The 24,452-nt window shown below is 40.8% G+C and overlaps 3 protein-coding genes across 4 annotated transcripts; 1 reads left to right on the top strand and 2 right to left on the bottom strand.

Annotated features, from left to right (window-relative positions):
• Positions 10,586–12,387, top strand: LOC107629987. The gene is made up of 3 exons (XM_016332971.2): positions 10,586–11,021; positions 11,432–11,455; positions 11,853–12,387. The coding sequence occupies exons 1-3, from the start codon at positions 10,811–10,813 to the stop codon at positions 12,197–12,199; spliced, it is 582 nt and encodes a 193-aa protein (XP_016188457.1). The 5' UTR covers positions 10,586–10,810; the 3' UTR covers positions 12,200–12,387.
• LOC107629988 (condensin complex subunit 2) lies at positions 14,248–19,021 on the bottom strand. Of its 2 annotated transcripts, none has more exons than XM_021118293.1 (14): positions 18,537–19,021; positions 18,336–18,440; positions 17,776–17,893; positions 17,478–17,545; positions 17,338–17,398; positions 17,049–17,249; positions 16,650–16,948; positions 16,386–16,530; positions 16,033–16,289; positions 15,912–15,942; positions 15,632–15,774; positions 15,343–15,453; positions 14,874–15,121; positions 14,248–14,598 (listed from the first exon to the last, which is right to left on the bottom strand). In XM_021118293.1, exons 1-13 carry the CDS (start codon positions 18,816–18,818, stop codon positions 14,927–14,929), a joined length of 2,016 nt encoding a protein of 671 aa, XP_020973952.1. In that variant the 5' UTR covers positions 18,819–19,021; the 3' UTR covers positions 14,248–14,598; positions 14,874–14,926. The 2 variants fall into 2 exon arrangements, with proteins under 2 accessions (XP_020973952.1, XP_020973951.1); XM_021118292.1 differs by having other exon boundaries at positions 17,478–17,551; positions 18,537–19,020.
• Positions 19,653–23,974, bottom strand: LOC107629989 (uncharacterized membrane protein YuiD). Its single transcript, XM_016332974.2, has 5 exons — positions 23,592–23,974; positions 22,685–22,841; positions 21,652–21,702; positions 21,442–21,534; positions 19,653–20,140 (listed from the first exon to the last, which is right to left on the bottom strand). The coding sequence occupies exons 1-5, from the start codon at positions 23,747–23,749 to the stop codon at positions 20,081–20,083; spliced, it is 519 nt and encodes a 172-aa protein (XP_016188460.1). The 5' UTR covers positions 23,750–23,974; the 3' UTR covers positions 19,653–20,080.

Below are 24,452 nucleotides of genomic sequence, written 5' to 3'. Positions count from 1 at the left end.
TTATCGTCATCAATAAACAAAATTAGAGATTAGTCATTAATTTTTAAATGTGCAAGAGTTTCACGGCTAAATATTTTAAAAAACGTTAAAAAGAAAAGGATATTTTCATATTTTTATTTAAAATTTAGTTTTAATATATTGACCTTACAAAATATTTTACATAATCATATTATTATATTAATTTTGTTACGGCTCGGCTCAAACGATATGCAGGCCGACCCGACTCATAGGCCACCCGACTTGAAAGGTCAGGTGCGAGGCGCTCACCAACTGAACCGGACACGCGTTCTTTACAGCTCTCTGCTACAGCTGTATTGGGAAGTTTTGAGGAAGGTGGGTCTGCCTTCGTGGGGCCACTTCTGACATGGTATATATGGGGAGGGTCCTATCCCTCCCCCAAGGTACGTCACATACATCACCTTTTCCCACTTTTCGCCTGCACACCTGACTGACTAGAGCGTCGGAGTGTCTTTGCAGGTGGCATCCCCTCTCTCCACACCAAGATCTTGGGACGTCGGTTACTCCAGCTCCAACCTCGCAATCCGGAACCAGGCGATACCCCACTTTACCAACCGAAGGACCTCCCCGAACCGTCCGGTACCCGAGCTACCGTACATTAGCGCCGTCTGTGGGGACCGCCTAAATGGACGTTGTACAGGGTCCTGGAGAACCAGGCCACGGGGCCGAGCCCAGAGGGGAAGCCTCCGTGGCTTCCTCCCGAGAGCGCACGAGGTCCCCTCCACGACGACCCGAACCGTATTCACGATCTCAAGAGAGACGCCCCTTTGGGGGAACAGGTAGCAATAGCGCCAGAATAATGCAGGAATTGCGTCACAGGATGCAGAACCTGGGTTGCCAGCTGGCAAATCAGGAACATCGCCAACGAACTCCCGAACCAAGCTATTCCCGTTCTCCCGTGACACGGGGAAGAACTCCCCAGATAAGTCATTCCCGGCGCACGCCTAGCCCACGATCTGAATCTGAAAGCGTCTGGGAGGAACAGGAACGCCCAAGAAGACGTCATGACCCCGTGATATACACCCGGCCTGAAAGGAGACGCGCCACAGAGTGGGACCAGGAAGACAGTGGAGAAAGGCCAAGGAGAACACGGCGACCCGTGATAATGGCGCAACCCCATTTCATCGTTCCGTCCTCGAGGTCCGGCTACCAAAGCACTTTGATAAGCCAACGGACATGAGGTACGACGGAACCCAAGACCCCCAGGAGCATCTTACGGCCTTCGAGGCCAGAATGAACTTGGAGGGAGTAGGTGACAAAGTAAGGTGTCGCGCCTTCCCGGTCACTCTGGCGGGACCTGCAATACGGTGGTTTAACAGCCTCTCGCAAGGCTCTGTTGTCAGGTTTTGGACATTAGCCGCGCTTTCTTGGCCCAATTCACTACCAGAATCGCAAAGGCGAAGCACCCGATCAACTTGCTCGGGGTGACACAAAGGCCCGGTGAGCCGACCAGAAAATATTTGGACCGGTTCAACGATGAGTGTTTGGAGATTGACGGGCTAACCGATTCGGTGGCCAGTCTGTATTTGACGAATGGGCTTCTGAACGAGGATTTCAGGAAGCATCTCACCACGAGGCTGGTGTGGACGATGCAGGAGATCCAAAGCGTGGCTAGGGAATATATCAACGATGAAGAAGTCAGTCAAGTCGTGGCTGCCAACAAACGGCAGCCCACCTACAATCAACCTCGGCAGCACGGCGGTGGGGAAAGGCTGAAGGAGCACGCCAGGGACGGCGAGCAGGGCAAGACATCCAGGCCGTTTTCCCGAGTCGGGAAGTTCACCAGCTACACCCCCCTCACCGTCCCCATCATAGAAGTTTATCAGCAGATAGCCGAGAAGGAAATTTTGTCGAAGCCCCGACCTCTAAAGGACAGAACCGGGGGAACAAGAGCCTCTATTGTGATTATCATAAGGGCTATGGACATAAGACACAGGATTGTTTCGACCTGAAGGATGTGCTAGAACAAGCGATCCGAGATGAAAAGCTGGCCGAATTCTCCCACCTCATCAGGGAGCCGAGGAGACGAGATCGAGACCGCGAAGGAGAGGACAAGACCCGCGCAGTGAAGCGACGTCAGGAGCCAGAGGACAACGAGCACAGCCTTACCATAGTAAACGTGGTAACAGCAAGAGACGTGGCTCCAAGGTCGAGGTCGGCACACAAGAAGGATGCCAAAGTCCTGGCGGTCTCCTCCTCTTCCGCACAATGCTCCAAGAGGGTTCCACCCATCTCGTTCGGTCCAGAGGACCAGTGGTTCGACGAGGTTGCGGAAAACCCTCCCATGGTCATCACGGCCAGAGTGGGAACCGGCCTCATCAAACGGATCCTCGTAGACACCGGGGCTGACTCGAATATCATGTTTCGAAATGTGTTCGATGCCTTGGGTCTCCGGGATGCCGACTTGAAGACTCACCAGCACGGTGTAGTAGGCTTGGGCGACCAGTTTATCAAGCCCGACGGGATAATCTCCCTACCAGTATCTGTAGGACTAGGACAGGGAAGGAGATCGGTAATGGCTGAGTTCGTGGTCCTACGAGACTCCACGGCCTACAACGTCATCCTAGGAAGAAATACTATCAACGATCTCGGGGTAGTGATCAGTACAAAGATGTTGGTAATGAAGTTCATCGCTGAAGACGGATCCGTTGGATCCATAAAGGGAGACTTGGAAACGGCAGTCGCTTGCGACAATGCTAGTCTCTCCTTAAGGAAGAAATCCAAAGAAGCATCGGGAGTATTCCTCGCCGACCTAGACGCTAGAGTCGATGACAAACCCAGACCCGAACCGGAAGGGAACTTAGAAAGGTTCAGGGTTGGCGACACAGAGGAAAAGTTCACTTTCGTGAACAGGAATCTCCCACACGACCTGAAGGAACCTTTAATGGAAATGATCAGGGCTAACGACGGCCTATTTGCCTGGACGCCAGCCGACATGCCGGAGATAGACCCCCCAGCTCATGTCGCATCGCTTGGCCGTCAAAGCGGGGGCCAAGGCAGTCACTCAGAGGAGAAGGAAAATGTCACAAGAAAGGGCAGAGGAGGTGGCCAGGCAGACGGCCAGCCTTCTCGAAGCGGAATTTATCCAGGAACTCGACTACTCGACTTGGCTGTTGAATATAGTTCTGGTTAGAAAGCACAATGGGAAATGGAGGATGTGCGTAGATTACTCCGATCTTAACAAAGCATGTCCCAAAGACTTCTACCCCCTCCCCAACATAGATGCGCTTGTCGACGCGGTGGCGGGATATCGGTATCTGAGCTTCGTGGAAGCTTATTCTGGCTACAATCAGATACCGATGCACCGGCCAGACGAGGAGAAGACGGCGTTCATAACGCCGGGGGGAACATATTGCTACAAGGGAATGCCGTTCGGGCTGAAGAATATAGGGGCCACCTACCAAAGGTTGATGAATAAGATATTCAGCGACCTCATAGGCAAAACGGTGGAAGTATACGTAGACGATATCTTAGTAAAGACTGCCCGACCTGATGATCTCATAGGTGATATGGAAAACATATTCGCCTCCCTCGGACAACACGGCATGAGGCTCAACCCACTTAAATGTTCCTTCGCCATGGAAGTGGGAAAGTTCTTGGGGTTTATGATAACCCAAAGAGGGGTGGAGGCCAACCCAGAAAAATGTGAAGCAATACTCCAGATGAAGAGCTCGGGATGCATCAAGGACATTCAAAGGTTGACAGGGAGTCTCACCGCGCTATCACGATTCCTCGGAGCGTCGGCTGCTAGGGCGCTACCATTCTTTAACCTGATGAAAAAGGGGATAGCATTTGAATGGATCCCGGCGTGTGAAGAAGCATTCAAGCATTTCACAGAGATTCTTGCAACACCACCTTTTCTCGGGAAGCCCAAGGTCGGAGAACCGCTATACCTGTACTTGGCCATAACGGATGAAGCGATGGCGGTGGTTTTAGTGCGAGAAGAAGGAAAGATCCAATAGCCAATTTACTTCGTGAGCAAAGCATTGCAAGGAATAGAATTGAGATACAGCAAATTAGAGAAGTTGGCACTTGCGCTCCTGACCTCTTCTCGTAGATTACGACAATACTTCCAGGGTCATCAAGTGGTCGTGAGGACAGACCAGGGAATCCACCAGGTACTCCAGAAACCCGACTTAGCGGGAAGAATGATGACTTGGGATATCGAGCTATCCCAGTATGTCTTGCAGTATGAACCCAGGCATGCGATTAAAGCGCAGGCCATGGCCGATTTCCTGGTAGAAGTAACAGGGGACCCAACCGAGGCAACGAGCATACGGTGGAAGCTCCACGTAGACAGGGCCTCCAACCAAACGTTCGGAGGAGCCGGGATCATCTTGGAAAGCCCAGTCGGGGTCATATATGAACAGTCGATCAAGTTCGAATTCCCGGTGTCAAACAATCAAGCGGAGTACGAGGCCCTGTTACAGAAGTATATGGAGAAGGTCAAAGAGTCGAGCAAACAATTCGAGGAGGTCACGATCGAACACGTTCCGAGAGAAAGGAACACACGGGAAGACCTCCTGTCCAAACTAGCAGGCACAAAACCAGGGGCCGGCAACCGATCTCTCATTCAAGGTTTGGTAAAGGAACCAGCTGTGGTCTTGCAACTGACTCAATCAAAACCCTCTTGGATGGACCCGATCATTGATTTTCTGGAGAAGGCGAGGCTCCCCATCGACGACAAGCTGGCCAAAATGATAAGGCGGGAAGCGGCCAAGTATGTAATCATATAGGGCCAGTTGTTTAAATAAGGAATCAGACAACCTTTGTTGAAATGCCTGCATCCCAATCAAACAGACTATGTGCTCAAAGAGGTCCATGAGGGGTGCTGCGGTCACCACATCAGGGGCAAAGCTTTAGCAAGAAAGCTCATCAGAGCAGGGTATTATTGGCCGTTGATGATGAAGAACTCCAAAGAATTCGTAAGGAAATGCGTCAAGTTCCAAGAGAACGTCAATTTCCACAGGGCACCGGCAACTTATCTAAGCCTATTGACGTCTTCCCGACCTTTCTCACATTGGAGAGTCGACCTCCTGGGACCCTTCCTGGTCGGTCCAGGGCAGGTCAAGTACCTTATAGTTGCTATCGACTACTATACCAAGTGGATAGAGGCTGAGCCACTGGCCAGCATATCCTCATCCAATTGTCGGATGTTCATGTGGATACAAGTGGTCACTCGATTCGGCATCCCTGAGGTCGTTATCTCTGATAACGGGACGCAGTTCACTGACAAGAAGTTTGTAGAGTTCTTCGCCGGTTTGGGCTTAAAGCAAAAATTCTCATCTGTGAAACATCCCCAGATGAACAGCCAAGTTGAGGCCGAGAATAAGGTCATCTTGCTAGGCCTCAAAAAGCGGCTTGATAAGAAAAAGGGAGCATGGGCTGATGAACTCCCCTCCGTCCTCTGGTCCTACCGCACAACCCAGCAATCGTCCACAGGAGAAACCCCATTCCGCTTGACATATGGGGTGGATGCTATGATACCCGTAGAGGTTGGTGAGCCGAGCCCACGGTTGCTTCTGGGAGGAGTAGAGGAAGCTGTAGAGAAAGACCTAGTAGACGAGGCTAGAGAAATGGCCCATTTGTCGGAAGCAGTGCTGAAGCAAAGAATGACCCTGCGCTACAACGCCAAAGTACTCATAAGAGAATTCGAACAAAATGACCTGGTCCTGCGGCGCAACGACATCGGGATGCCGACTCAGGGGGAAGGTAAGCTGGCGGCCAACTGGGAAGGCCCTTACAAGGTCAAAGAGGTGATTGGTAAGGGCGCCTACAAGTTGAAAAGACTCGACGGCAAGGAAGTCCCGAGAACGTGGAACGCGGGTAACTTAAGAAGGTTTTATTCTTAGTCTAAACATGCCGAGTAGGCGACCTGACCAACTCAGTAAGACCCGGGTTTCACTTTATCATCAAATAATTTACTTCTGTTAAATACTTATCATTGCCATAGATTTGCTCAACTGCCGACTAATATTCACTTGTTCAAATTTACTTTTACCCTTCTATGCTTCCCATAACAACGAATTTCTTATGATACGTGTTAAACGAGGCGACGATACGGTATCTCGGGACTGATCACCCCGGAAACCAACCAAATTAACACCACAATAAACGGCTATAGCAATAATAAAGCCACGATTTGGCTTCGTCAAACTACCAACGTAAGCGACAAGCCAATACCAGCAAAATGGTAATAAAATAGAACGAAAATGCACTACCGAGTAAGCGGGAAAAATAGTAATCATAAGCCGACCAAACGACTACTAAAGTAGTTTACAGATGCAAGATCCAACGGGCACAACAACAAAGTTTACCAAACTACGCGACAAGGTCTACAGAAACAAAAAATTACAAGATTCATACAAGAGTACAGAGATCACTTCTTCGGCATATCAACAATCTTTCCATCCTTGATTGTTTTGAAAACACCGATTGCCGACGTGTCGAAGTTAGGAGCCACGAGCTTCACTTGGGCTTTAAGGGTCTCTTCAGTCATCAGGATGGTGCTCTTCCCCTATTTCACGGTCTCTTTGTACTTCTTCTTAAATTCTTCAGCTTCGGATTGAGCAGTCTTGGCCAATGAGGCGGCCTCGTCGCGTTCCTTTTCCAAAGCGGCCACCCGACCCTGAGCAGCGTTGAGCTGGCTCTCCAGAGTCAGCTCCCGCTCGGTTAGCCAGAAAACAGCTGCATCAGAAGTCTTCAATTTTTTCTCGGCGGTTTTGGCCTTCTCCTTGGCAGCTTTGAGCTTCTCCTCTGCTTTGGACAGCTGCTCCCGAAGTGTTTCGACTTGCACCTTAAATTGATTGTTGGCCTTAACAGAGGACTCGAGCCTCCTCTGCACCGACTGCATTTCCGACAGCTCAAACTCGGCCTTCCTGGCTATGGTGGCGCCACGAGGTGAGAACAGTACATCCACCTCGCTTGCCCAGGAAGATCCGAGCCATGGAAATATTACTCCGTGCCGGGAAGCAACTGGGAGTCTATAAAGTTTCCGGCATCGAAGTTCCTCTCTATCACAGTGAGGGCTCCTTCAGGGCTAGAGGACGACTTCTTCCTCTTTGGGTTGTGGATAACCTTCACATCATCCTCCTCGAATTGTGGATTGGAAGTCGAGCCCTCGTCAGTACCGACGACCTCTTCTGGGATGGGAGAAACACGCGCCCCATCAGCACTTTGAGCCGACATCTCGACATCATGGGGAGGAGGCACCACCTGATTCTCGTTATTTTCGGGTAGGTCCTTCTGATTCCCGTCAGCTGTCTAGTGCAGTATTTACAACCACACTTACTAACCGGCAAGTGCACCGGGTCGTACCAAGTAATACCTTGCGTGAGTAAGGGTCGATCCCACGAGGATTGATGGATTAAGCAACAATAGCGTTTGATAGGATTAGTTAGACAAACAGAAAAGAGTGTTGATGTTCAAAAAGCATTAAACAGTGACTCAGAATATCAAAGGCAGGCACGTAAATAAATTGAAAATAAAATATGGGAGAAAACAGTTAAGACTTCAGAGTTATCTATTTTTCCGGATTAACTTTCCTTACTAATTATTTTAATTATGTAGGATTTAATTTATGGCAAACTATATGTGACTAGACCCTAATTTCTTAGACCTTTCTAGTCTCCTCTAAAATTCATCAACAGCCAATTCCCAATAAAATTAATCCATAGAAATAGACAGAGCTTCTAACCTTAACAATGGAGGATTAGTTGCTCATGGTTCAGAGTAGAAAATAAGGATTGTAAATTGTAAATGGGAATAATGTTCTCTCGGAATCACCCTGTTGGGATCCCTTTTATAACTAATCCTAATAAATTTAAAATATAATATTTAAAATTAAACTTAAAATAATATCTTTTCCTAATTTAAAATTTGAATTTAAATTCAAATTAATTAACAAGTCTTCAACTGATGGGTGGGGACCACTTGATTTGTCCATTATGCAGCTTCTAATCTGTGTTTTCTGGGCTGAAAACTGAGTTAAAACAGCCCAGAAATTGCCCCCAGCGTTTTCTGTCAATTCTGCAGATCGCTCATGTGACGCGTCCACGTCGTCCACGCGTTCACGTCATTTGTGCAGATTCCAGTCCACGCATTCGCGTCAAGCACGCGATCGCGTCATTGCGATTTCCTCCATTCCGCGCGGTCGCGTGAGCCATGCGTCCGCGTCGGTATTCGCTGGTCATCTCCTTGGCTTCTTCTCTTTCTCTGCAGAAACTTCATCAAATCCATCCGAATGCTACCTAAATTAATTAAAATTGCACAAAACTCAAAATAGCATCCATAGTGGCTAAAATATAATTAATTCTTAATTAAACTCAACAAATTAGATGCAAATTCACTAGGAAAAGATAGGAAAGATGCTCACGCATCACCGTCTCCTCATCGTTGTCGCCATCCAGAAAGGTGTTATATAAATTTTCAAGACCGGTCACTTCGGCAGACATTCCCACTGCAGCAAAATAGTGAAACGGGTTAGTCGTGAAATCGGCATAACGAATCAAAGCAACAGTAGCGCAAGAAATGCAAGTTAAAGCTACTCACAAATATAATTTCTACGACCTTCCGGTCTCCCATAAGGAGATAAGGGTTCACATGATTTTTCCCAAAAAACAGCCAACAACACTTCGGCAATCTTTTTGTCCACAGAGGACATTCCTTTGTATGTTACCTTAATAAAGGTATTGGACCCCGCCCTAAAACTCCAATATGTCGGGATGAGGCGCTGCCCCTCCAACGACAGCCAGAAGGGGTGGCGACCTTTGACTGGGCGCACCTTGAAGTACTTATCCTTGAATTCGTGGTAAGAGTCCTCGAACAAGCCAAAAATCCTCCGACCCTGGGCAGATCGGAAGGAGATAAACCCCTTTCTTGCTTTCCCTTCTTTGGAAGGATTCGTAAGGGTAAAGAGGTAAAGAAACATGTCCACGGACACCGGCAGCTCTAAATATTCACACACCATCTCGAAACAGCGGATGGAAGCCCAATTGTTCGGATGCAACTGCGACGGCGCCACGGAGCATCGGTTAAGGAGCGCCATTTGGAAAGGAGAGAAAGGAATGCGAACCCCCAATTGGGTAAACATTGCCTAGTAGAACCATATCCAGTCGGCAATTGAGGGGAGTGGAGGTTGAGTTCGTATAATCGTTCGTTAGGGGCGGGGACGAAAACGTCGTAGTTAGACTCCTCGTCAGTCCCGCCGCACAAGTACTCGGCTTGACGGAACTCGGTCAGCTCCTCCTCACCCATTTGGTTTGGGGAGTCCTTTACGTCGGAAGTCACCCAAGCATACCGGTCGTAAGCCGCGCTTGAGGCGGAAGCTCGTGAAACGTGACGTAGGGCCATACCTACAGTGGGGGCACCACTTAGTTAGTCTACGAGGTCGGGAGTTCGAAAAAGGTCCAGAAACTACATTTCGTCTATTCAACCACTACAACCAAGCATGGCCGAAGCAAATCCTAAGTAAAAGCCTAAAAGCTAATGCCCTGGAATGGTAACCCCCCTAATGCACCTACCTGACACTAATGTCATCCAACATACAAGTCAAATAAGAAGAACAGCATGCATACAGGAGCACAGACAGTGAAGATAAAACAAACATGGAAGAGTGAGGGATGAGTGCTTACCAGGATAGTTGCAGAGATTCGAAAGGAAGCAAGAAGGAGCGAATGCACAAGGATACAGAAATCGTAGTAGGAAATTCGAGAGGGAAGAAGATGGAAGTAGAAAGAACCAGGCACTGAGGTAGGAATGAAATACAAAAACTGACTAAGGGATCAAGAAACTGACTCAAGAAGCGCGAAGGGCAATGGCAAAACAGTCTTTGCGTGCAGGGTTTTGAAATAACTCATTATGAGCATTAAATGCCTGGTGCGTAGAACGAGGCGACGAAAGGTTATTCCCAGCAACAAACAGACACGCGCAAGAGGCACGTCCTCCCCACGAGCGGCCAACCTAGCGACAACGCACAAGAGAAAACATAACACGCCACCAACGGCCCTCACGATCATTGCTGGCGCGTTGGGGGCACTGTTACGGCCCGACCCAAACGATATACAGGCCGACCCGACCCATAGGCCACCCGACCCGAACGGTCGGGCGCGAGGCGCTCACCAACTGACCCGGACATGCGTCCTTTACAGCTCTCTGCTACAGCTGTATTGGGAAGCTTTGAGGAAGGTGGGTCTGCCCTTGCGGGGCCCACTCCTGACATGGTATATATGGGAAGGGTCCTACCCCTCCCCAAGGTACGTCACGTACATCACCTTTTCCCACTTTTCGCCTGCACATCTGACGGATTAGAGCGTTGGAGTGTCTTTGCAGGTGGCACCCCCTCTGTCCACACCAAGATCTCGGGACGTCGGTTACTCCAGCTCCAACCTCGCAACCCGGAACCAGGCGATACCCCACTTTACCAACCGAAGGACATCCCCGAACCGTCCGGTACCTGAGCTACTGTACNTGATTCACAAACCTAAATTGGAACAAATCTTTTACTCGTTTAATGCAATGAAATTCCATCAGATAAAGAAGTAAATAATGAATTTTAGATATATGGATCTGAGATATCACTTGATCATTGCATTGTCAGTCTTAACAGAATCCTTAAATTAGATGAAGACAAGTTCCTCGTTCAAGTCAAGTGATACCAGGAAGCAGCACAAACCTCTTTACTCTTTCTAACACTTGCCAATTGCCGACACCTAAATAGTAAATACTAAATAGTAATACTACTACCACACCATAATCATCGTTTGTTTCTGTTTCTCTCTCTAGAGAGAGAAAGATGGCTACGAACAACACAGGGGTTATATTGAAGATTGGTTTGGGGGTTGTGGCACTGTGCATAGCAGGGTACATAGTGGGTCCCCCTCTTTACTGGCACTTAATGGAAGGATTGCTTGATGTCAACCACTCTTCTTCTCCTTCTTCTTCTTCTTCTTGTGCTCCTTGTCTCTGTGATTGTTCTTCCCAACCCATACTTTCAATTCCACAAGGTGCTTGCTTTTTCAGATCTCATTTCACGTGTGTTCCTGATTGATTACCCATCTTATGATCTTGTTAAAAGTTTGTGCTTTTCTTAATTGGGTCATTGGATTATGGGGTTTGGATCAGAATCAATGAACTTTTTGGATCTGGGTTGGATTGATTTTCTTTTCTCACTATAGCTTCATCTTGCAATTCATATACTCCAGTATGAGTAATTTGACAAGAAGACATTGTTACTTGACTTCAATGTCTCATATGATGATGCTGATAAATTGGCAAATTATTTTGGTCTCTGGTAGTAAATACAGTTCCAATTAAATATCTTTGTGGTTTTATTATAGTTTGCAGCTACCTTGTCTTTGTTCAACTGCACATTTGTCATGTAACTAATTATGTTTCTTTCCATGTGATTTTATAGGTCTGAGTAACACTTCATTTGGAGGTTGGTTTCTGTTCTCTGGATGAACTACATCGAATCAATTAATTAAACCATTCTGTTAACTTCTCTATATAATGCCGATTTGTATGATGGTAGGAGCTGAAGCTATCATTGTTGAATGTTGACTTACTTGAAGAATTTAGGAAGTTTGTTGTTTTTTCATCAATTGAATCTACTTTTATGATGGAAAAAATCTAATGTGACTTCAGAACATATAATTTTTCCTTCTAATTTTGTTTTATGCCAATCTGTACTCATATGTTAAACTAATTACAATGTTTCTAGCATTCTTAATTTATAGTAAACTTGCTTGGATATGTTGTCTCATGTTTTTGTTGGCTCTTACACTGGATGATAAGCTTCTGCTAGAAAATTATATTTGATTGGTAATGTTACACAGATTGTGCAAAGCCTGATCCGGAGGTGAGTGGAGACACCGAAAAGAATTTTGGCGAACTATTGTCAGAAGAACTAAAGCTAAGGGAGAACCAAGCTTTGGAACAACAGCAGCATGCTGACATGGCACTCCTCGAGGCGAAGAAGATCGCATCTTCGTATCAAAAGGAAGCAGACAAGTGCAATTCAGGGATGGAAACGTGCGAGGAGGCGAGGGAGAAAGCCGAGTTAACCTTGGTAGCTCAGAAGAAGCTGACTGCATTGTGGGAACTTAGAGCGCGGCAGAAAGGGTGGAAAGAAGGAGCTGCCAAGTCTCAAGGAAATGTACAAACTAAACTGCTTAGAGAATAGGCATTGCATGACACTATTCAAAGAAACTGAGTTTAAAATGTTGGTAACAGGAAACAAATTTGTTCATGGAAGGTTAAGTGTATAAAAACAAATGATGTTTGTAACTTTAACGCCCATTTTGGGTATTGCTTCCACATGCAAGATAATGCTAATGTTACATCTAAAATTTTTTGTTTAAGCAGGATCAACATAATTCTGATTTTAGTGGTAATATGTAAGTTTTGCATATTACTAATGGCGAAATATTGTTGAATTTTTCTGTAATAATAATATATTACTAAAGGAGAAACATTATAGAATTTAGCTGTGGTTCACTATTTTCTTTGAAAGTTTGAGATGGATTTTCGATCATGTGTTGTGAGTTGTGACATTGATAAAGAGAACACGGGCAATCGTTGATTTGTTTTGTGAATAAATGACCATTTGTACCATGAAAGATGAAAACGATGACATACGTACTCACACTAAATCGAAATTAAACTTGTATCCACGCAAGATCCGTGTGACAAAAGTACCCTGTCTTTGGAGGGTTGGAGTGCCACGTAGGTACTTTTGTCACACGAAGGACATCTTGCGTGAATACAAGTTTAGTTTTGATCTAGTGTGGATACATATGTCTGTTTTCATTTTTTATAGATACAAATGATCATTTATTCTTTGTTTTGTTCTTTTGGTGGATAGGAAAAATTATTGATTGGCAAAGAAAAATATAAATAATTTCCGCGTCTATGTTATCTTTATTGAGTTGAAAACACACCTCCAGTACGAAAGCTTATGGATTTTACATTCTATTTTCAGTAGTAGAAAAGTATTTTTATTTAAGGGCAAAGTCAACTTTTTGTCTCTATCATTTACGATTTTTTTTTTAAATTATCTTTAACATTTAGTTGTATTTAATTTTATTCCTAACATTTTCGATTTGTGTCAAAATTAATCCTGGATGTTAATTTTATGTAAAATGTTAGAGACGAAATTAAAAACGTTCATAGATAATTTTGAACAAATCAAAAACATTAGTAACAAAATTGAATGAACTAAAACATCGGAGATATTTTTATAAAAAATCACAAATATTAAAGACGAAAAATATATTTTTTTCTTATTTAATATACTTAAGTAAAAGTAGATACTACATAGAATAATAATCTTTCTATATTTTCAATAATGATAATCAAATTTTGGGTTCAATATATATATATATATATATCACAATTTTAACCATTAATTTTATGATGTTTAAATTTATGGGCTTTAAAGTGCAAGATTAATGAGTAAAATTGTGATGTCTATACTTAAAATTCAAAATTTTGGCAGTTACAATCAATGTTGGGAGGTAACAAAATTCTATGTATTTCCTTTTAAAGAATTCTCTTAAGATATTATCTTGAAGTATGCTCACAATAAAAGTGAGTCCTGTCACTTGTGAATTTATCTATGAAGCACGGACACTTCGTTGAATTATCGTGTCCGCGTGTTGGACACATTTCGGACACGACACTCACCGACATTCGTCCGACACGCGTGTTTGCTGTGTCCAACCGTGTCTTAATAAAAAATAAAAAAATTCTTCTCTGGACACGCCTGGACACACCTAAATACCATCACGTGTCCACGTGTCCAGTCTTATTCTTAACATATATTCTTAAAATAAATTTAGATATAGTATATATTATTATTTATTAAAACAAAAAATATTTTAAATACTTGATATAATAAAATAAGACATTAAAAATAATTAAAAATTTTAATTTATATTTTAATATTAATAAAATATCAAAATATCATTACAATTTATCTAAAAAATACTTTATATTTCATATATATGCGTGTCCTCGTGTCATGTAAGATTTTAAAATTCACGTGTCGGCGTGTCCCGTGTCGTATCGTGTCCCGTGTCAGTGTCCGTACATCATAGGTAGTTATTATCTTAGGAACTTTTATAGTCCTTACATTCCAATAAACTGATTACAAAAATACAGAAACAAAAGGGTTCGATCTATAGTTAATGCTTTTACGATTTTTCAAGTTGTTTATTTAAAAAGGATACAGGACAAAATCAGAAGATAGAATTCAAATTTCGCGAGAGATAAGTATAACAGATTCTCAAATCTCAATCTACACGATAGAGCGAACCACTCTATAGAATGTAGCATTTAGCGGCAATTACAACCATTCATACATCCATGAATGAATGGCGTATTTGCACAACCACTGGCAATGCTCATGAAAGCAAATAATATAATAATACAATGAGCATGAATGGAGATGTAAACATCATCAAAGGTCAAAGAATTAAACCACCATAACCAAACTAGTATTTGCACAGCCAAGATTCAAGGCAAAAGCAAACTTGCAACTTCAATGCTTCATTGAACGTGGTTAACATGTAAACTCCCCACCTGAAGATTCAAGGCAGAAATGAGAAACTTTGAACAACTTAATTGTTATCTATAATACAATATTTATCTGTTAAACTTAAACTGTTAACTATCATCCAAAGTTGAATGAGAAAGTTCATCACCATGATGTGATGTCTATGAACATGGGGGAAACAAAAGCAATTTCTGAAGAATAAAAAAGCTTTGGAGAATAAAAGAGGAAACAATGAAATGCAGATTCTTCAAAATATCTATCTGACAAAGCACAGTGCATAGAAATTGTAGGAGTCACCTACCAGACTATGTTCTAATTCCCAAATCAAGGGAAATTGGGTGAAAAAAGAAGAATCTAAATATTTGGAATGCATATGGCTAGATCATCCAAGCTGGGGTAGCCTTGAATGCTCAATCCTTTCTCATTTGCCAGATGCAGCAAACATATGAAGCACAAATGGGGAGAGATGTCACTAATAGTTGCAGCAGCATTGCACTCAGTAGGAAAGTTGGCCAATACACTTCTGAAAGATACTGTTTCTTTTTGACCCTATGCAGTGTAGAAAGGGTAAAAAAAAAAATCATGTCAATGCAAAAATTAGAAATTACTCAACAGCAAAGACAGAAAGAAACTACATTCATTATCTACTGAACTATAGAATAGTGAAGCAAATATGCACTGTTAGCAGTGCAAAATAACAACATAAATCAGGAAGCAAACTCATTGTGCGAGGAAGATTTTTAAGTGATGGAGTAGAAATATTAGCATACCTCAAAAGACAGGTTAGCAGATTCTTGAACATGGTTCCAAAGAGTAATTTTCAGTTCCTGAACATTAACTTGCTTGGAAGTTTTGTCGTACTGGACTTCAATTTTATTTACCTGTATTATTCATAATGAGCATATGCTTCTAACAGCAATGATTTGATTAAAGACTAATGATGAGTAGTACATGCGTCGACAAACGCCATTACACCTTCATCAACATCTATGATAATATATGAAATGGTCTCATATCAATAACTAGTGCATAAATATTCAACAAAAGTTCCTAACTCACCTGACGAGGCTGACTAACAAGCGTGTCAGAGTCCTCTATGTCACTATGAACATCACCTTCATAATCACCAGGCTCACCACCACAAAAACTTCCATTATCCCAGGAAGGGAATGACTCATTATTGCATTGTTCTCTAGATTCATCTACACACGCATGGAATTTGAAATAAAATCAGGAGAAAGATGAAAATATCCAAGCATGTATTGACAATCCAAACATAATATGATACTGAAGATAGAAATTATGGTAGTCACAAATTAGCAATAGCACAGCATTGTACCTGAGAGCCTTTTTGCCCTCCTCCCGAGACACTAGAAAAATAATAGAACTCATCAGAGATTTAAATAAATATTACTCCAGAAAAAGAACTTTGGAAATAATTTCTATCTTGAAGAAACTACCTTCACATCAGGCAGAAGAAATAATTTAACAAGATCCTCTGGCTGGTAGTGGCAGTCCTCCGGAAGTTTTGTATTGCAAGGGATTCTGCTCTCGGGGAGCAGCAATGTTTTCGGATTCTTGGGAGGATTAAATATATCTAACATTTCCTTCTCAAGGAAAACTGTGAAATCTAAATCAATTTCTTTCTGTTTCTTACTCCTTGGCGCCCTAGTCTTTAGGGCTGATCCATTTTCAGAAGGAGGATGAACGTCTGAGACTACAAAACAGATACTAAGGAAATTACCATACTGAAAATCTGAAATTTAGAGACACAAAAGCATTATTCGAGGTTGTTGCTGGCCTTCAAACGCACCTTTAGATTTTCGATATTTCCAATGATCAGGGCCTGCCCATGCATTTTGTTTTGAACTAAAACCCAGACTCAAAAATAGGAAACTATCAACATTACCAAATCTGTCGTCCGTATCAGGGTCTTGAGAAGAAAATAGCCCATTTTCCTACAATATTTTGAATTTATTTAAATATGTCCATCCATACTAAATATCAATAGAAAGCTTTTAAAATTCATCCAAGGCAATCAATCATTAGAGATTAATAGGGCTGAAACACAAGAAACCTGAGGGTAATCAGGAAAACTTGGATCAGCATCATTGGATACGAAGTCATTAGATCCCAAATCAGCAACTGTTGGCTCATCATGATCATCACTCCAGGCCATGCAGTTCTCATGCTCTTCTGTGTCGGCCCTCATTTCACAGTCAAAAGGCATCTCCATCTCTTCAGCTGTATTTTGGCCATGAAATTGAAAATCGGTGGGCCTTCTGTTACTTTCATCAAATTGGTTCACTATAGTCCTGAGAGTTGGAGAAATTTCATCCTTCATACGAACTTCCAGCACCATGTGCTCAACACAATCTATTACCAAAAGTCAGTCACCAACTTATCATCAGCTATGTTGAATGTATTTAGATGTAATTAACAGCAGTTTCACCAGATCATTCAAAAAGTAACTCACCCTTGGCAAAAGAAAGATCAATAGTATCTGATATATCATGTTGATTTTTACTTGTCATGCATTTTGCAGGCACCTCTAGTGAATCAAAGAGCACCCTACATCCACCATATACACCAAGATTATTCATTAAAAGACCCTTGGCTCCACCTTCATCAAATTTTGCCGTTGTCTGACGGTAGAGGGGATCCACAACAAATGCAGCTGCAAAAACATATGCATTTTCAGCACAATCAGAACCCAGGACACACTTCAAACAAAACATGGACCATAAAAAGGGATTAGAAATCACCATCAAACTTCTTCACGTTAAGAGCCTCAAAAGATGATTCCAATGTTGACAAAGGTGACAACTGCATGAGCAAACTACTGTTACAACTATTCAAATAATATGATTAACCAGACAAGTCCGGAGATCCAAAGATTATTGACCTTTTTGTCCGTCTCTTTCCTGCTTCTTTCTTTTCCATTTTCAGTGTTATCACCCTCCACTGTAGCATCTGCATCTGACAACATGAATTTAACCTTATAACCCATACAGAACAAAATATTAGAAAATCAAGGGTTAGTTAGAAATTATAGCACTTGCTAAACAATGATTAAGAGGAGCAATTCCCAAAGACCCCACCCGCAAAGTAAACTCAGTAACTGACTACATAAGCCAAAGAAGGAAAGAGGAGAACAGAAATAGTAGAATTGAAGCTTGAAGAGAGAGGGTGATAATTGAAACCTTGCTCAGCTTCTTGGCCAGCTCTATTCATCCCGCCAAGTACTTTATATGCCTCAGAATGCACTGAATCAACCCTTAATGAATAAATTTTGACTCCAGCCTCAAGAGTGCAGCTTGCCTGCACAAACAAACTCAAAATGAATATACACAGACTACACATGCATAACTAAGATTTTAGAACCACTGCTGCCAAATTGTTGTACAATCACTGCCGTAGTTCATCAGTGCAATTCATAAACAAGGACAAGTTCTGCAGAATCTAGAAGCAGAGTGAACCAATGCTCATTGCATATAGATTTGGAATTACTTTTAGTGGCATCATTGCAATATAACAAACTTTATAAATGATTAAACTGAGATATGATATATAAACATTGACAAACTCTACATACCTAATGGATTATTGTAGCCATTGTTACATGTGTCGCTAATTAGCCCCATTTGCGCACACATAACCTCACTCATACATATTCTTCGCAGTAATAACAATTTTTTGAATCGAATAGTTAGCTATAACAACATCGGAAAACTGAGTATGCACGAATTAAGCGCACACGCACCTTCTGAAAATTAGTCTCCACATCTCCATCTTCTTCTCCAGCCTTGATAATATCAGTTATGTGGTCAATCAAATTCAACTCCCACGTGTTTTTCTGATTAATTTTCTGCAACGAAGAAACATTTTTCGGAAAAAGAAAAATCAAAACACAATTCAGTTCAACTAGTAGAACTTTTTCTTATTCTTTTTCTGTCTGTCTTACATTTTCGCTGGCGAGCTTGATGCAGTTCTTGAACAAATCGAGGATCTGCTGCTTGTTGAGGCACGGGTCGGAGTTAGCGTCAGAGGATTGGGAGTTCAAGTTGGCGGCGACGTTCTTGCGGCGGATGGCGGCCGCACGTGCAGCGCGTGCCTGGGCGCGTTCCAGTTTGTCATCATTGGAACCCAAGAAGAAGGGGCTGGTAGGGGACTGGATGCGAGCGGCCATGGGAAGCCTCTGCTTCTGGCCGGCCATGGTTGGGTTCGGGCTTAGATTTTCCGCCATAGCAGCAACAGCAGAAGAGAAGAAGAAAAGAGAATTGAATTAGGGTTTGGAATTGAGAATTTGGGGTTGGAATAGGAGCAGATCAGAGAGGAAGTGGAACGGGGTCGTTTCCCTCCATTTTCGTAATTTGAATTTTGATAGGTTTCTTCTCCGAGCAAGGTTGCAATCTAGGACCTGTTTGGGAGAAGAGATTTAGAAGAAGCGTGGAGAGAGTCGTTGATGTGCTTAGTTTAAAGTGAATCAGGACCGTCCATTAACTTTTTTCAAACTTCATACAATTTTAGAACTTAATTATGATATGCACTCCAAAATTCCAAATTGTTAAAAAAATCAACGATATTAATTATACAAAGATAAAGTATATTTTTTATCTTTAAAATTTGTCAAAAATTTTAATATTATCCATAAGTTTTATTTTGTTTTAAAAATTTTCGATTTACATCAAATATAACTGATAGCTAAATTTTCAAAAGATTTAGGACTAATCCAGCAATAATACATGACAACTATCTCTGATTTACTTGTGATGATAATTGTTCTTGTAAAATTATTGTTTTTGATTATAAATTTTTTAAAAAATTAGCCATAAGGATATATTTGATATAAATCTTATGAATATTTTTAACAAATTTTAAAAATAAAAAATATACTTTCAAATTATGTATTTGTCATATCATAAAAAATATAAATGGCCATTCAAAATCAAAATACAACTAAATTGCTGTATAAATCATTTTATACTATTAATAGTACATTTAAAAAATTTCTTATTAGGAAAAAATATCTTTCGAACAAGAGTGAAATAATTAGAAGCACGATCAAATAATCCGAACATACAAACGATATTTACATATATATAATTAAAACAAAATTCACAATTATAGACAAACTCATAATCATATATCACAAACTAGATTTACATTTATAGTCAAACACAAAAACCAACCTCCACAGCTTGTGAATTTCACAATGGAAAGACCATAGTTTATATCAAATGGTGTTCAATAAAAATTAACCTATACTGCAATAGCTAACACTTAAAGGATGAACTAATTAACGCATACAAGAGAAGTTGGAACGTCCAAAAAATCAGGAAGCAGGATCTCTCAACACCGAGGTGAACCATCAGAACCAGTTTACCCTAAAGAAGCTTGGAACAACAACAGGCTTTCATGCCCTTTGGACGATGATTTTGTGTTGGCTACGAAGTAACACTTGTGATTGGACTAATGAATTAGTATCGATCATCATCACACAGAATATTAATGGGGGCCTCTCATCAAAAATGCTATTATGCATCCCAATATGCTACCGACAAAAACCTGTTCAAAATAGAAGAGTGGTTATTCATGTACGCATTCACTAATGAGACAGAAGCAGATAGAATAAACCCAACTAATTGGTCGAATTCAAGCAAATAAATTGGCCACAAAAGAAAAGAGAGAATAAACACCTAAATTGGATCCCAAGGAATTTTAGATCAGTCACTTTCGTTCTAAAACCTTTTTATTCTCTAGAAGTCCTCGGGAATTACTCCTGTCAGACAGATTGGTCTCGCTGTCATTTTGATGGAGACTAATTTGTCTTATAGTGATATTTTATGGAACCTATAATTAATAAAATTTATTTACTACTTATTGTCCAACATGCATATTAAAAATTTAATTGAAACTGACGAAAGGACTACCATATCCGACAGGAGTAATTTACGAGAACTTCTAAAGAATAAAAATTTGTTAGAGGACCAAAGTGTTCTACTGAAGTTCTTTGGAGACCAATTTGAGTGTTCACTCAAAATAAAAATTTACAACTGACATAGCATTTGGTAGCACAAATGAAGTGAAGTGAATTGTGGAATCTAAGCAGCAACACTCAATTAGGATTTAGGAACTAGATGGGGATTAATTTTTAGGAGTAAATTACGTTAATTTACTTTCAACTTGTACATAATTACAATAAGGACCAACATCTCCTTAGCCCTTAGGTTTAGTTGATATCACATATGATATACTTGTATTATGTGAAATATAGCATTGAGCATTCCAGTAAACAGTAGTACAGTACACAGACCTCATTACAAGCACGACAATAAGACTGACCTCCCTTGTAGAGAGATCAGTCTAAGCATGACAAGTCAATGGACAAAAGGTACTTATCCGACCACTGGAAAAGAGGGTCAATGGTTACTTGTGAATTATTACCTAATCTCATATAAGGTCAGTGTAATTTACTTTTTACTTTAATAACTGCATAGATAGCTTGCAGCCTTGGAAAATCATTGAGATTCATTCGTTTTTTACTGGAAAGTGAGAAAAGGGCAGACTATAAAGAAGAATTTGATTAGTTTTAATTGCAAGAAGATCTTAGATCTAGCAGCATTAATTTTCACGCTGAAGTTATGCATGCAATTTGAAAATTAAACACAGTAAAGAAAGGGATGGCTTTAGCATTTTAATTGGCAAACAATACACAATAATAAGTTCTGGTCATGAGTTAGTCTTAAATATTTGTTGCATAATGGCATGCGTGTAATCCTAAGCTATTTCATCAATGGTATTCAAAGAATCGAAGCCTAAGGCAACCAAAGTACCAGACATAAAAGGGAAACACTGTAAGAACCCACCTGAAGTGGAGTATGGCCAAGTGAATCACGCAGAGGTCTGCAACTGGATAAAGGATGTTCTGGTGGTAGCTCACACACAATTTGATTCAGCAACTGCAGTGAATGTTGGCATTATTTTGTGCCACAAAGCAATATGTGAAATTTATAATATAAGAACTTAAGGGTAAATGTCAAAGCAAGAAAGCGATGCTACCAAGGAAAAAATCTTACTTCTGCCTGCCGACCTGCATGAAGTCTAACTCCTGAGGCATCATACATTACCTATCAAAGTTAGATAAGAAATAATTATCCCATCCAATTGAAGTGAAAACATTGAAATGCTGAAGATACCCATAAAAAGAGGGGAAAATCACAACAGCAACATAAATAAATAGCGGATAGTGAAAAAAGCCCCCAATTATCAGTATGTTTGTCAGAACAATCATGTGAGAAAACCAAGAGATGAATACCAAATGAAGGCTACAGATTAATAATCCCATACCATGGAGACAGTAAACATATAGAGTTTAAATCCACACATAAAATAGAAAGAGCAGTAAAGAAACTTTTCCAACTTTTTACATGAAACTGTATAATATACAAAGATAACGAATCATGATTCATTATTCAAGGATGCCATTCCTAATTTTCTCTCTGTGGTAATCAGCATACTACACAAGATTACGCTTTCTAATGCTTCATAAAAAAAAAAAGGAAAGGTACAAGAAGTGAATTCCAAACCTAGATACTTTATACCATTAAATATTCACCACCATTTTAACCCCCCCAAAAGATTGAAATGACATTGTGGCTCCCCAAAGATTTACTTTGTCTGACAAGTTGCACCAAACCATCTTTTGGTACATTTTGTTAGACCACGATGTCACATTAATCTTTTGGAAGTCATTTTGTTAGAAACTGAATTTTTTTTCGGCAAATAGTCATTTACCCATATTTCAACCAATAAAACCACCAGAAAATCACAATGGAAATGCTGAATCTGCTAGCAGAATGTATTTTTGGAGGACGTTAATAATTTGGTATAGAGTATCTAACGTTTTGAAAGAATTCAAGTGTGACATCCGGATTCATTACACATACACAGCATATAAAAGAACATTCACACATAAAACCATAAGAGCACATATGTTAAGTTAACTATACTCCATTCATATCAGAACTAATAATGAAAAGTATATCAGAAGAGAAAAAGTAATAAAACATGAGCAAAACTAAAAGAATTTATCAGCGATGATTGACATACAATACATGACAAGACGACAGCAATTGCAAATGCGGATGACCCTGTTCCTTCTTGGAGACCTATAGCCATTGCTAGTGCTGACACCGCTGCAGAATGCGATGAAGGCATTCCACCAGAATCAAGCATCCTTTTAGTATCCCATCTCTTTTCCTTATACCTGAGTATCTAGGAGAAAATTTTGGGAGAAAAAATGAGCTCATATTCCTCATACATCAGAACTATGGTATATAACAAAAAAATTCTTCAGGTATACTATCCAAAATGCAAATTCAAAGTAGATTGATTTCACGCATGAAGCTCAAGGATGCTACGAAAACTGGGCTTCCTACAAAAGTATACACATTACCTTCAAATTCACAAAACCATAGAAAATTTGAAACAAAAAGGATTGGGAGAGTAACTAATCCACAATCACTCTCAAATAAAAGTAAGAGGTATGTACTACAAGGACTTATGAACAAGGTCCCTTTTTGTCATCATTATAACACATTACATTCTTCATCCAAGACTTACATGCATCAACACCATTTCAATTCGAAAGGTGGACTATGACATCCTTGAGATTTAAGTAATATTACATTGGATACCTCTGTATACTATAAGAAATGAGACTAAGCACCATGTAAAAATTGAAGGAAATGAGTCCAATTTGCCCAAATGTAACACAATAAGCACCTATACAAGCACACCAATATGGATTTGCACATTCATCTACCAAAACAAAATAGGCTAATCTAAATTCAACTAATCTTCAGTCACAGCTATGTTAAAACCCAACCAAAAGTAAATACCTTGATCCAATTGATACGAGAAAAACAGAGTTGAAATATTGCACGGACGAATAATTATGAGAGTGAGGTCGAACAATTGAAGGGTTAAAAGAGGAAAGAAAGGAATGTGTACGGACCAGGTGGTGAAGATCTTGAGGAACTGGGCGAGGGCGCAGGCGAGGAGGGCGGCGAGAAGAGGGAGGTTGTAGGGAAGGATGGAAGACGAGGAAGGAGAACGTGGGCCGGCCCGTCGGCCCAAGCCCGCCGCATCGGACAATGTCATGACTTTGTCCATCGTTTTCAGTTCAGTTTGCTTTCCTTGTGGATTTCGAATTATTATTATTGAGTTGAAGATTCCAAGTTAAGTGTAGTGCTGCGCCGTGTCGGAATAATGCCAGATGGAGACCTTCCTCCTTCCACCAATTAATTTCATTCGGATTTGGGATTAATCATCGCATCTATTTTCTATTGCCTTTTCTTTCTCTCTTTTTCGTAGACTTTATATGGGTGCCGTGTTTGGAACGAAGAAAAAATAAGTTTTTTTTTTTTTTAATAATGATTCATGAAAACTCCCTTCCTTGAAGACGTCTTCATTCATAGTTAATATTTATTAATTTTATATGAAAATAATTATATATAAATTTTTATCATAATAAATATTATTTATTAATAATAAATTATAAATATTATTATTTATAATTATTAATTTATTTTTTTTAAATAAAAAAACTTAAATTAACCATTTTTAAATAGGAAAAATCTAGGAAATCAGCAACTTTTGTATTTTCTGGCCAACACTTAACCATCAAAACAAAAGTGAGTAATTTTTCATCATTAGATGTAATCTCACACTATTAAAAATACTATTGATGACCAATTGATGGTTACAAAATACTAAAATTGCTGGCCCCTTAGCATTCCTCTTTTAAATAAGTATAAGAAGATTATATCATTTAAGTTATAACTTATAATTCATTCTTATTATTTTCATTCATGAT

Source organism: Arachis ipaensis, chromosome B03 (genome assembly GCF_000816755.2).
Source record: "Arachis ipaensis cultivar K30076 chromosome B03, Araip1.1, whole genome shotgun sequence".
Taxonomy (NCBI): Eukaryota; Viridiplantae; Streptophyta; class Magnoliopsida; order Fabales; family Fabaceae; genus Arachis; species Arachis ipaensis.
Note: the sequence above shows the minus strand (reverse complement) of the source record. Positions and strands in the feature narration are given on the sequence as shown.